The following is a 14,571-nucleotide window of genomic DNA, read 5'->3' on the forward strand; positions in this document are numbered from 1 at the left end:
GTTAGTTACAATTGTATCCTGACTATTCGGACAAATTCAAACATTATGTCGTTTGAAAATTTTTACAAGAACAGCTTTTCTGTCAGACTTATTGAATAAAAACATTTTAACAATAAAACATTATGGCAACCATTTCCCTTATAAGGAAAAGAAAACAAGCGAACATATTTCACCTATATCGCATCCTTGCAAAGTTTTTTTAAAGATTAATTATACAATAAATAAGACTATAAATAAAACTACAAATAAGACTCTCTCTCTTTCTCTCTCTCTCTCTCTATATATATATGCCTGATTAATTTTAAATTATATTAGTTATGTAAAAACACATCTCATGTATATATTACATTTTTTCCTTTATATATATATATATATATATATATAAACAGAGATGTGTGTGCCACAGACGATTTCTGATTGGTTAATCCAATAATCACATCTCCTAAAAAAATATGGTTCCTACGCTCTTAACTTTACCATAAAATATTATGATCTTATTTATTGTCCATCTTGGAAGGGTTTAATTTTTTCCTAACTTGCCATTTACAAATTACAAAAATACGAAACTTACACCAGGCATCACCATCCAACCTCCGACACCACGTCCGCCATTCTGGCGCTAGCCGCACACACGTACACACAACACGAAAACAAACGCTGGACAGATTATTAGTACTACTACTACTACTACTACTACTACTACTACTACTACCCAGCACACGCGCACACACGCACTCTTTAAAACATGTTCTTTTGAAGAGACGATTTTTTAAGCTGTTGACACACATGTTTTGAAAATCTAGCAAAAATTAAGTTTCCTGAAATTTTTCAATATTTAAAAATAAATTATGCTGGCTGATAAAATTTTAAAACTTTTTTTTAAAGCTAGAAAGATAAAATTTAAAAATACTTATATATATATATATATATATATATATATATATATATATATATATATATATATATATATGAAACTAAACTTAAAAAAAAACGAGCGTTCACTCGTGTTTTTTTTTTCATTTCGGGTTTGTATTACTGTACACATAGATTCGAAAAAGTTGTCAAAAAACAAATATATAACAAATAAATGTTATCAAAGGCAAGATAAGTTACTTTTCTACCAAACTGGATATATTTTTCGTGTTTTTATTCAATGTAACATGTTTATTCAGCTCGAAAACCATACAGTGTTTAACGATGTATTGGAAAATTCAAGATGGCGTCTGACTCTGTCTTTCACACGGTTGGTTTGAGAAAAGGTGTTATAAATAAAAAACTGGATAAAATACTGTTAAAAACTCGCTCAATATATGTTACTGTGACATATATTCGGCGGGGTTTTAATAGTATTTTTCTATTTTTTATTTATAACACCTTTTCCCAAACTTACCGTGTTAAAGAGGGGGTGAGGCGCCATCTTGAATTTTCCAATACATCGGTAAACACTGTATAATTTTCGAGCTGAATAAACATGTTACATTGAATAAAAACATGAAAAATATATCCAGTTTGGTAGAAAAGTTACTTATCTTGCCTTTGATAACATTTATTTGTTATATATTTGTTTTTTGACAACTTTTTCAAATCTATGTGTACAGTAATACAAACCCAACCCGCCGAATATATGTGAAGCTATGTCACGGTAACATATATTGAGCGAGTTTTTAACAGTATTTTATCCAGTTTTTTATTTATAGCACCTTTTCCCAAACTTACCGTGTAAAAGAGGGAGTCAGACGCCATCTTGAATTCTCCAATACATCGGTAAAAACTCTATGGTTTTCGAGCTGAATAAACATGTTACATGGAATAATGTCACGACCTGGTTAATGGATGACCGAATTGATTGGCAGTCAGATCGCGACATAAGAATTTATTTTATTTTATATCCAACATCTCATAATTATCTTCGCTTAATCGTCAGATGTCGGATTAACCAGCGAAACATATCAATAAGGAGAACGGAACAACAGAGCAAAAACGACGAAACGAACACTCAATAAAAGTTTAGAATTCAAGAAAGATTTTTATATACAAAGGAAGAAGAAAAAGTTTCGATAAAAAGAATGAGTGAGACAGACGTATTTCTGGGGATGTATGTCAGATGTATGCGACATGCAAAATATAGTACAATATGTATAAAAGTTTGTCGAAAGGAAAAGATATTGGCATGAGATAGGCCAAACTTATCTGTTTTTATCCGTTAGGGTAAGCACGGATTAAAAGTTCGCAAACACAATATCCAAGAAAAAAAAAAGTTGAGATGGCGAAAGTTTATCTCTTCCTCGAATCTTAGTTCCAAAGAAGAATTCAATCGACAATACGATTGTATTTGGAATGATAATCCGCAATGTAATTAATTCAAATCTCAGCCAGATTAAATGTTGAGGTTAATCGACAATACGATTGTATTTGACTAATAATCCGCAGTTTAACTGATCCAAATCTCAATCTTCGATGAGGTCCGATTCTCGGAGCGACTGTTTGATATACCGGGCTGTCTCGCTTCTTTTCGCCAACTGTTTATTTCTTATTTCCCGCCACGAATGTTCACTGTCTGGTTGCCATGACGACGTATTTCCGCTCGCTACGGCGATATTCACACCCAACCTCTGTCCCATTTCCCTCAGCCAAGTGTCTGCCACATCATTCACAGAGAGAGAGAGGGTTATCTGGTTCATTAGATTTTTAAGAAAGAGAGAGATAGCGAGATATATATATATATAGAGAGTAAGTAGAGAGATTGACTGTTCGCTTTGCTCTGACGTCACAATAAAAATACGAAAAATATATACAGTTTGGTAGAAAAGTAACTTATCTTGCCTTTTATAACATTTATTTTTTATATATTTGTTTTTTGAAAACTTTTTCGAATCTATGTGTACAGTAATACAAACCCACATTCATTTTGATTTAAAAAAATCATTTTGATTAAAAAAATAGTTTAATTTTAATATTTGCTAATTGTCTTAACTCATATCAAATGTTTTGCTTGTGTTCTGCTTCAAATATTCATAATCTTACATGCATAATTTTCATTTAATTATATTAAATAAACTTCAAGTTTACTACAAATCAAATCGTTTTCCTTCACTTTTTTAAAATGTAATTTATAAGTAATTAAAGAACGCATTCTAATCTTTAAAATCTATAATACAACGAAATATTCAATTGCATATAATACTTAAACAAACAACTTGTGTTTTTTAATTATTTTTTTATTATTAATATTAGATGAGTTTCAGTATAAATCATCGTGTTCTTTATTTCAATCCAATTTTGAAGTTTTGTAACGCTGTCTGTAAAAATTACTGTTGATTATTGACAGTTCCACATATCTTGCTTGTTGGGACTTCGGCGATGACGTCATTTTTTCAGCTGGCCGGCCATCTTTATAACGAAGGCCACGCCACCATCCCCCCACCAAAAGGGGAAGCCTGGCATTTTCTCATCCGAAAGGGGGGAGCTTGGCAGTTTCTCCCCACAAAGGAGGGAGCCGTTGTCCCCCCAAGGGTGGGGGGGGCGAAGAGGCCAGAAGGAGGTGACTTTTTTCTTTTTTTTTGGGGGGGGGGAGAAGCCTCCAGGCACCCTCCTCCCTGAAGGTGGGGTTGGGGATTATCTCTCCCTGAAGGGGGGATGCCGGCACCAAGCATGTAAATCCAGAGGGGTGATTTTTTTGTTACCCCTCGGAGTGGGAAGGGGGCCGATCACCCAGGTAACGCCGGGTAACCCCTGCTAGTATATATATATATATATATTCGCATCATTTCATTGATCGAGAGTAAATCACAATGCAGGAAAACGCTGCAATTTAACTGATTAATTTGTATTTATTTTCAGGCGAACCTGGATTAAACGGATATGATGGTGTACCAGGTGACGCCGGACCGGAAGGACCGGAAGGTCCGAAAGGATCTGAGGGACCAAGAGGATATAATGGTGAGCCAGGTCTGGAAGGTTTACCAGGAATCAATGGTATCCCAGGTAAGTTTTTTTGTTGTTTTTGGTCAATCCAATATAAATATTCACAAAGAAATATGCATTATCACCGAGAATATATATATTGCATAATTCGTAATGATCGCTTCATTCAGATTACAATGAATCCCATATATATATATATATATATATATATATATATATATATATATATATATTGTTTTGTTTTGGTTTGGTTTTAGCGATATGCTTTGAATGAATTCAATCATTTACGAAAGTGCATTTTTACCTAAATGCGAGTTGGGAATAATTTTCCCTTTTAACCAATTTGGTACCCCCACATGGGGAGCGGTATATATATTATTTTTAAAATGTAATTATCCACTGACACGTGTTTCGTCATCTACGACTCATCAGAGTGGCTGTATCTAGCGAGATTCGAAATCGGGACCCAACAGTAATGAGCCTAAACCCTTACCCCTGGACCATCTCGCCAACTGTCTTGATATATCGCGATTTACTTAGATGTTGTTTTGTTTTGGTCTTAGCGATATGTTTTGAATGAATTCAATCCATTTACGAAAGTGCATTTATTTAGGTAAAAATGCCTGACAGTATCTGTTTCGTAGCGTAAAACCAATCACTTAATTATTATATAAATTAGTGAAGCTATTTTGCCCTTAACTTATCATCAGAAATAGCAACAAGCATCCGTCAAAAGGGTCATTGGATTTTTATCTATTTGTCAACTGTTTCACGAATGCGCATGCGTGAATCTTTTACATGAACGATTCATTATGTTAAGAAGTAGGTTTGCAAACACCCTTTAAACATTGTGTCCTGCTGGCCTTATTGTTATCGTACTTGATTAACTGTCTTATTTTTTTTTCTTACTTACAAGAACTGAACTGTTTAGAAAAAACATAATACTCGCATGCACATGTCTCTGTTTCTGTATAGAAAAAATATAATATTTATGCGTATTTACGACTGGGTAACGCCGGGCAGCCTGCTAGTAAGTTTATAAAGCTTAGTATTCATATATGCTTATATGTCTATGTAAAGGATTCACTTCTAAACTAATAATATGGTTCTTTGTCAATTTTGAAAAGAGCTGGTTATCGTAAAATCTCAAAATGTTGGTTATAATTCATTAAACTTAAATAAAAACGGGGCAAAATATGGATGTAAAATTCTACGTACAAATTAAGTTATTTAGTGGAACGTGTTCTGATGAACTTGCTTCACTTGTACCCCCTCGGCGTACATATCCCCGACAAACCCGCTTAGCAATAAGATCTCACCCTTCACCGTTGTTGTCCCTAAATGCCAGAAAGCTTTCTATTCTAATAGTTTATTCCATCGAACAGCTAGGCTGTGGAATACCCTTCCTGCTGCCTGCTCCCTTGGTTGTACTGATATGCAGAAGTTTAAATGTAACATAAACAAATATCTTGTTAATCTTTCCTTGACATCGCCCCAATTAGTAGCCCCTTACGTCCACGTGGCGATATGCTTTGTAAGGGCTGAACACGAGTAAAAAAAAAAATTATCTCCATTTCATCGTGAAATCTTAACAATAGTCGTTAAAAACAAATGACTAAATATTGCCAAGATTTGAGTTACTTTTGGATATTTCAAATGGATTAGAGTGGGTGATATGATACGGTAATATGGGCATAGTTTCAATGCAGCAGAGGTGCATTGAATTTGGTCCATAGTCATTAGTAGAGCTATGACAACAGCATATTCTTTTCATTGTTTTGACTCTCGAGTATATATCCGACACAGTTAGACACAATTAATCAGCCGAGAACCACCTCACTCTACATAAAAAAAAACAGATAAGATATCAATGGATATATACCTGAGAATCAAAACAAGGAAAAGAGTATGCTGTTGTCATAGCCGTAGTCATTAGGCACCGATTAAGTAAGCATCCCTAAATATCAATGTCTAAGTTGAATAAGGATGGAGTACTGTTACCACATCTGCCACATCTGGGCAGAAGCTGCTAGAAAGACCTCATCCTGTCTTGACAGCGTTCAAAATAGACTTTGTAGCCCAATTGGGGGATGCGCTTTTCTCTTCCCTGCTACCTCTTTCTCATAGAATAGACGTTGCGAGCCTGTCTCTGCTTTATCGTTGTTTTCATGGCAAGTGCTGGTCTGAGATCCAATCCGTGCCCCCCCCCCCGCCAAATATTCACGAGAAACACTCGTTTGGCTGAAAACACTGTCAATAAGTTCCCTCACTCTTTATCTGTGCACAAACCTAAATAGAGATTCCATGAACAAAGCTTTTATTCTTAGAACTGCACACCCGTGGAACTCGCTTCAATTTGCTTGCTTTTCGGCTGACTATGATATGATTGTCTTCAAGTCCAACATAAACAAGTTCTTGATGAGCCGTTCCCCTTAAGTAATCCAATTTAACAAATTTCCACTACTAACAATTACTACGTCATTGTTCCATTGATCACTGTACACTTGTTAACCCTTACCCTCGAGTGGCCTCTGGTCCCTGATAAGTAGTTACTCCTTTATAAAAAAAATAGTGACATTTTCTTAAATAAAAATCAGGTAAAAAATAAACTGGATTAATATCTCCGAGTAAGTACTCTTTAAAAAAGTACTTTAAAAAAAAACTCGTTACCTGTAGAAATGTTAAACTAATTATTCTCTTTGAACTTTCAGGTAAAAATGGTCCTTCTGCTTTCATCTACGTTCGACACAGTCAAACCGATACTACCCCCGTCTGTTTCGATAACCACACACAAATCTGGGATGGATACAGTTTACTACACACCGAAGACGAAGGCAGAATACACGTCCAAGATTTGGGTAAGTTTCCATTACATTAAAAATCGTTTCATAATAAAAACATACAGACTCAAACACCTTTGCCAAGATGTTTATAAACACTCCTTTACCGAACCCCATCTTTCACAGAGTAGTGTACATATTCCTTCCTACCTGCTCAGTGGAGCACAATCCTTGGTCCCCCTTCACTACAATATTTACTTCAAGAACTCGTTTAACTACAACCTATGAAAAAAAAAACCTTTTATCACTCTTCGTGCATAAAAAAAGAGCAGAAACGGAGCACCCAGAAAAGGTGGTTCATTTATAGAAAATTTTATCTGTGAAAGACGACATTACAATTCTGTTAACCAACTGACTACAGCGTAATGGTCTTCAACTTTAATTTGAAGTAAATAATTTTCGAAATATTGACATGAAAAATCAAGTAATATTAGCCCTTTCACCCAGTGTTTATATTATCTTTTGTCGGTATATCGTCAGCCTACAATCTTTCTAAACCTTATCCCTGAGTGGCGTCTGAGCCAAGATAGGTACTGATATATAAGTACAAAATCACTATTTCTAAATTCTATACACTAATCAAGCTTCTTCTGCCTGCAGCTGCCATGGACATACACCTATATATGTGGTGATCCCTCAATTAGGAAGATTTTTAGAGTAAAGATTACTCTGCAGTTACCATTGTGACTCGGTTTATTCTGAATCGAGATTATGGGATCAGTTAGGGTCCTATTTGTGAGTGTCATATTCATTTTTGGACCACAACTTACTAAGGCCAAGGATTATTCGAACATAAGGGCTAATGAGAAGCAATAATTATTAACCGAAAGATGAGGAACACTATAGAAGAACTAACATGAATAAATTATATGACGTAAGTTCGATTATCTATGGACGGTTTAAGGCAAGATTTTTCACATTATATTTGACGACGATTAAATTGCAATCAACATGGAAGCAGTCCCGGAATAATGTGTTCTACAGACGAGAATCGCTTGCAAATAAATAAATAAATAAAGCTATGTCAATAGAAATTCTAAATGTTCCCCGAAATAAGGAAATATAATGGGTAGTGGTTGAACTTACGTTCAGAGCGAAAAGGCGAGAGGAATCGATAGGTATCTAAGAAAGTTCGATGACGAATTTAGTTAATTACAAATTACGGGTAACAGAATTAACTTTTTACTTTTTATAATCTTTATGAATGATGTAAAAATAAATATACGAATTATTTTCACAACTGCATGCAGCAACTCTAAGGCAACCTACCATCCGGGAGCGACGTCTACGATTTCCCGGTCATGGCCAGAAGAGCAATCAAAAGCTGGTGAAAAAATGTATTGTTGTGGATTCCACGGCACGAGCATACGATTATAGGACCGACCTAGATCCACGTGTATCCAGCAAATTGCACGTGCGCCAACTCTGGTGCTAAAGATCTGAGGCAGATGATGAAAGTACAGAAAAATCTAGAGATAAAGAGAGTCACATTAGTTCTGGTAAGGCTCCCGACCTAATAGATAGATAGATAATTTTCAACTTTTAATTGGTCCCTCGACAAAGTATTTTAAATTCACCCTTGTCCGTTCGCCTGTTCCTCCGTTCGTCTGTCCGCACTTATCTCAATAATTACAGCTAGGATTTTTTTGGAAATTTGGCACAAACATTAAACATGATATGAGTAAAAAAGTAACAGAATGGATTATTCGGGAAAACTCCGATTGCCACACTAGGGGTGCACTTCGGGTTAAAATGTAAAATAAAAAAAAATGTAAAATATATAATTTTGTTTGTCTGTACTTCGCGATAACTCTGGGTGTGCCCTAGGGGCTCTTTAAGAGCTAATAAAAACACTCTATTTTTGGGACTATTTTACTATATTTGTCCATAATTTTCTGTGTATTTCTATTTAGCTGTTTTGCATGGTGCAGAACTCAAATTTACATACGTTAAGACAATACACTGCACCGTTTGTTCATTTTTAACAGTATTTGACGTCCACTGGGGACTTTTGAGGTTAAATGGGGGAAGAGCAAATACTGAACTTATTCGTTTTTAAGCCTCGTTTACTGTGCACTCATGGGAGACCATGCATGCATCACTTGCTTAGAATGGATTCACTATGTAAATACATTGGTTCAGTGGAGCAGATAGGATGTAACGCTGAAAAATTCGTATTATTTAGATTATTTGGGTTAATAGTATTTTTTCACAGCGTTTTCGCAGATGTAACTTTGAACTTTTTTTTTCAAATGTATCTTGTAAAATTTGGGAATCATTCTGCTACACTCGGGAGTCGTTACTGAATTTCGAATGCAAACGGGCGAGAAAATCAGCAGTCATTGCAAGATAGCTGAATAGCGAAAATTTTAGAAGCAGCAGCCGTCTTAGCACATATTCAAATTAAGCAAGTGTGCACCCACTGATGTCACGGGAAGAATAAAGGGAGAAAAAAATGTACAGCACATGTTTGAGTAGCAGAAACAAAAATCGGGTAAGATGGACGTGTGAAGCCGAGAGCAAGAGCACGCTGTCTACGCCCGGTGTCATGTGCCGGGAAGAGAGACTTTTAAAAAGCACATGTTATATGGCAGAGCGTAGAAAAACACTTTTGAAAGATAAGAAAATGCCTTGTTGTTCGATTAACCACGATTAAGTGCTTTTCATTTGCAATCTGAAAAAGGATTAGTCGTACTTTTTTCCATTGTTCCTGAGACGATACCAGATGACGTGTAGGTCTAAGTGGTTGATCTGTAACGACACGGTTTAAGTGTAACGGCTACGTTAGAGTAGTAAATTACAGCACGGTCGTCTTCAAGTCTTAAGCAAACAAATACTTCTCCAGCCAAGCTCTTGGATAATCAAATCTTATCGAACATTTTTTGCTCACTCACTAATCTTTTTGTAGTTGCGATCATTTTGTATTGACAATACTTTAAACAATAAATACCGAGTGGCTTCAAGGCTTAAGCCGTGACTTAACAATACAAAAACGGGGAAATTATTATTTAGTTCTTGTATTTTTATTGTGGTTTCTCGTACTATTTGGTGTTTTTTAATAATATTTTTTTATTAATTTCCTTTCAGGTCTTGGCGGTTCTTGTCTTCAAAAATTCAGCCCTATTCCATTCATGTTTTGCACGATCTCGGGGGTGTGCAACTACGCCAGCCGAACGGCGACCAGTTACTGGTTATCAACCGGTAAACCAGTCCCTATGATGCCGATTGATGGACAAGAAGTGATGGAGCACATCAGTCGTTGTGTCACATGCCAAGCACCGGCACCACTTATTGCAATCCACAGTCAGTCAATAATGGCGCCAGTTTGTCCCCAAGGTTGGAAAGAGCTATGGATGGGTTTCAGCTTCGTCATGGTAAGTGTATATAAATTGGCGGTCTTCTATCTCTGTTTTTCATGTTTTTAGGTGAGCAGCCTTAATCACTGGCCGTTCTCCTAACTGTAAAGCATTCACCATAAATAAAGACCCATCTATTTATAATTACCACAATAAATTTTCCTTAATTTCTGTTGGTAATTATTCCTAAGCCAAACTACCATGAGTAGAGCTTCTTCAATAATCTTTACGCGTGTAGAGCGTTATATAAAAGGGCTGCTTTCTATTCGAGTATGACATGGTTTTTAAGTTTAAAGTTTTTTTTCTATATTTTAATGTCAGAAGTTGTCATATTTATCTAATCATAACACCTCACTAATTTATATGTGGAATTTGTTCCTGGATTATTTTTCATCTAAATTAATTGTTATGATATATATTCGTTTAGTTTTGATGGTAGCTTAAAACCAATAAATATTTATCATTTCATTATTAGTAGTTGCAAGGGAAAGTTACGTTTGAAACGACAAACAAAAATAAACGGAAAAATCGTTTTTGGAATCGGAAATTAATACCACATTTTCTCGATTCCGATGTCGATCACAATTATTTAAATAGATCCGATTTTTTCTGATTCAAGGTTACAATTCCCAAATAAAATCAATATTAAGAATCGGGAAAAAAATAAGACCATTTCGGTATTGGAATCGGTATCGGAATCAGAAAATTTTGAGCATATATCTTGATTCCACCACAGATTCTAAAAACATTCCCTGTACCTCTATAAAGCCACCATTCGCCAACGTATGGAGTACTGCTGTCATATTTGGGCTGGTGCATTTGGGTTCGCTCCTGAACAGGGTAAAAAAAGAGTCGCCAACCTTATAGGTCGCGAATTGTCGTGTCTCTGCAAATTGGGTCCTTGATAATAGCCCCTACATCAAAGTGGTACTGTGCTTTGTTTGATTGAAAATGTAATAAAAAAACAAAATTTCCACACAAATGTAAACCCAACTAATATTACAATTCTTTGTCTTTTTTAACATTCTAGCACACCATTGGTGCCGTTGGTGGAGGTCAGCCACTTGGAAGCCCTGGTAGTTGCTTGGAGACCTTTTACTTTAACCCGTACATCGAATGCAACAATCGCGGCGAATGCTACTACTTCCACGACAAACATTCCTACTGGTTAGCAAGAATTGATCCTAACGAAGAGGTGAACCCAGTCGGCCAGACCCTGAAGGCCGGTGCCCACATACAGAGAATCAGTCGCTGCAAAGTGTGTATGATGCTTCCATAGTGAACTCAACAGAGTTACGAAATAAGAAATGGACTTTTTTGAATTAAAATATGTAGGAGGATAAAGAAAGAACAAATATTAACCACTATATGAATTCCTTTGCAAAGACCTTGAAATGAATGCACAAGTTTATGTGTATATAAATATATATATGTATATATATATAAATATATATATATACATATATATATATGTATGTGTGTGTGTGATCTATATTATCGATAACGTATGTTTATTTCTATTTGCATTTTTTTATTTGAACGATATTTTGCGTGACAGTCATTTGAACAAACGTATGGAAGTATTGATCACACTCGCGTTCATCTTGCCCGAAATATTAGGAAAAAATGTAAAAGAAAATAAACGAATGTTACATGTAACAGAACATCATTTTTCTTATAACCTTAATATTATATATATATATATATATATATATATATATATATATATGAGGTTTATACGAGGATAATACAATATCATATGATGTGCATATACACATATGTATTTATATACACCATTTATATATATTTCTAACATTATGTGAGAGGATTTTTTTTATTTTAAATATATTTCTTAATTATTTTTTTAAAAAAAGAATTCAAATGCGCAATAAATTTTGTATTAAAAGCTCTATAATTAAACTCGATATTCTGCGAAGGCAGGAAAGTCGAATTCATGAAACTGGTGACATTTTTAGGAAATATACATTAAAAAAAAAAAATAAAAAAAAAAAACGAAAAGTAACCGAGTAAAATCCAAACGAAACGAAAACAAAATGAAAATCGCTTTTGGTTAAACAAACTAACAAACAAATTATAAAAAAGAAAATCTGTAAAATACAAAGAGGAGTTCGGCTCTTAACTATTATTTTTCGAATGATCAAAATCACAGGTTTTAGCTGTTATTTTTGTACGAAATAAACCATTGCCAACAGAACACTTATCATTTTAACTACAGGAAATCGCAATAGTACATTTCACTTATTGGCCAATCAAATCACTTTTATCGCAATGTATTAGCAAAACTGCATTGAAAACGAGGTTCCCTACAAGCATGTATACATGTAAAATAGGTATTTCCCGCTATGGAAGGCCATAATAAGATATAACCGTCAGCCGAAATAAATCTAAACAAAAAGTAAAAATGGCGCACACACACACACAAACATATATATATATATATATATATATATATATATATATATATGTATATATATATATATATATATGTATACATATATATATATATATATATATATATATATATATGCATATATATATATTACAGTTTTATCTGCTTTAACACATGTTTCGGTTACCGAATCGTATCAACCATCCAGTAACTTTGTCAGTCCTTAACTTAACCTTAACTTAAATGTTATCAAATCAGAATTGACCCCCCCCCATTTTTTTTCTTTTTGCTTCTTCGAATATCGTTTTTTCAATCATAATAACCATTTCTCTTAAGGTCTGACTAAGTTACTGGATCGTTGATACGCTTCGGAAACCGAAACATGTGTAACTAAAACAGATAAAACGGTAATAAAAAATATATATTTGCTCTGCAATTGTATTGTGCACTTTCTTCAGGTTTTTACTAATTACCATTTTGCTCTCTCTCTCTCTCTCTCGCTGTATATATATATATATATATATCAAACACATAAACTATTTTACAAGTGACGTTCTTTTTCGCACTCTTTCTTCTTTTTTTGTTCTTCAACTAGCTAATTTGTGACAGTCATTTTTCGTTTCCGATCTTTACAGATGTTTGGCTCAGCGTCTATTATTTAATTTTATATTTTATATTATACGCCTCCACAATATGCTGTACACTTCTTGTTTAGAATAATTCGACTGTTTTTTTAATCAGGAGGGATCGCGTAACTATCTTGGACCTTTCCTAATAAGAAGAAAATATTCCTGTCTGATATCCATATTTTGTTAGGCGTCTTATTATTAATATTATTACTATTACTTTTATAATAATTATTATTATTACTAAAACTACTATCGTTACTATTATTTTTATTATTATTAAATACTAACTCGGACTCTCCTCAAAAAGCATTATCGGTAATGGTCACGAAAAAATAACCAGTAGTGTTTCATGGAGTCAGGGGGATAGCAAGTTTTTACAAATTTTCAGGTCTCCACCAACTCTTACCATCATTGTGAATCATTTTGCCTTACTGCACCAACCGTTCCCAATTTTACCCTTGACTTCGCTCTGGCAATGACCATTTTCCTTCTCTGGAGTTTGAGTGACACGAGGCTTCTCCAACATTATTATTATTATTATTATTATTATTATTATTATTATTATTATTATTATTATTATTATTATTATTATTATTTTTATTATTATTATTATCTGTACTCATTTCAAGTTCTCACACATTTTTATGAAGTTATTTTAAGTTAAGTGGATGCAATGAAAATGCAATGACAATAACAAGCCATATGATTGGTTTAAAATTATCACGTGATACTAACCTCGTGCCTATTTGGATTTCAGAAAGTTTGAGACTGACATCGCGGAGCTAATAAATTTGAGTGTTTATTATTTTTAAAAGATGATTTTGTTATTTTCTTTTTCATTATATTTCAATTCATGTTGGTATCTTAATCTGTATGTGATTTTGAATTTATATTAGAATAAAAATGTTCCGAAAACTGTATTTTGACATTTTTCTTTTCTTTTCTTTTTTTTATTTCGCTCACACAAAACACAGAACTGCGTCGAATACACGCCATTAAAAATATTATCAGAAACAAAAATGCGGCAGAATAGAGAAGGGTACAACGTAGATATTCAACATATGGAAATCAAAAGGTCGAGATGCGGAACCATATATAGTCTATTCCTCAAAACATCTTAAACGTATTAGTTGAAGTTTTAGATTTTTTTGTTTTTGGATAAGAATTCATTATTCATATTATTTGGGGACTTCCATGGATAAAAGTATTTGATAATGTTTAGTTTAACATTACACACTTTTGAGGGTTAAATCCCTAGTTCGAATATACAATTCCAAATACAATTACAAATGACTTAAGACTTCTACCCAATAATGGCTGACGGAACAAGAGCAAGCTACTCCCGTTGATGAAATAAAGGACTCCGTTCGTAAAGTCCCTACAGGTTCCCGAGTTTGAGAGACATTTCTAAG

The 14,571-nt window shown here is 34.1% G+C and overlaps 1 protein-coding gene across 1 annotated transcript in view; it reads left to right on the top strand.

Moving 5' to 3' along the window:
* Window positions 1–11,486, top strand: part of LOC145247304 (uncharacterized) — a 179,396-nt gene extending 167,910 nt beyond the window's left edge. The window contains exons 21-24 of the mRNA XM_080108927.1: window positions 3,841–3,984; window positions 6,636–6,782; window positions 9,852–10,138; window positions 11,151–11,486. Of these exons, the coding sequence (XP_079965053.1) occupies window positions 3,841–3,984; window positions 6,636–6,782; window positions 9,852–10,138; window positions 11,151–11,399 (827 nt within the window). The 3' untranslated portion in view covers window positions 11,400–11,486. The remainder of the gene's footprint in view (window positions 1–3,840; window positions 3,985–6,635; window positions 6,783–9,851; window positions 10,139–11,150) is intronic.
* Window positions 11,487–14,571: the final 3,085 nt, after the last annotated feature.

This window comes from Euprymna scolopes, chromosome 25, assembly GCF_053919585.1.
Source record: "Euprymna scolopes isolate OS-2025 chromosome 25, ASM5391958v1, whole genome shotgun sequence".
Lineage (NCBI taxonomy): Eukaryota > Metazoa > Mollusca > Cephalopoda > Sepiida > Sepiolidae > Euprymna > Euprymna scolopes.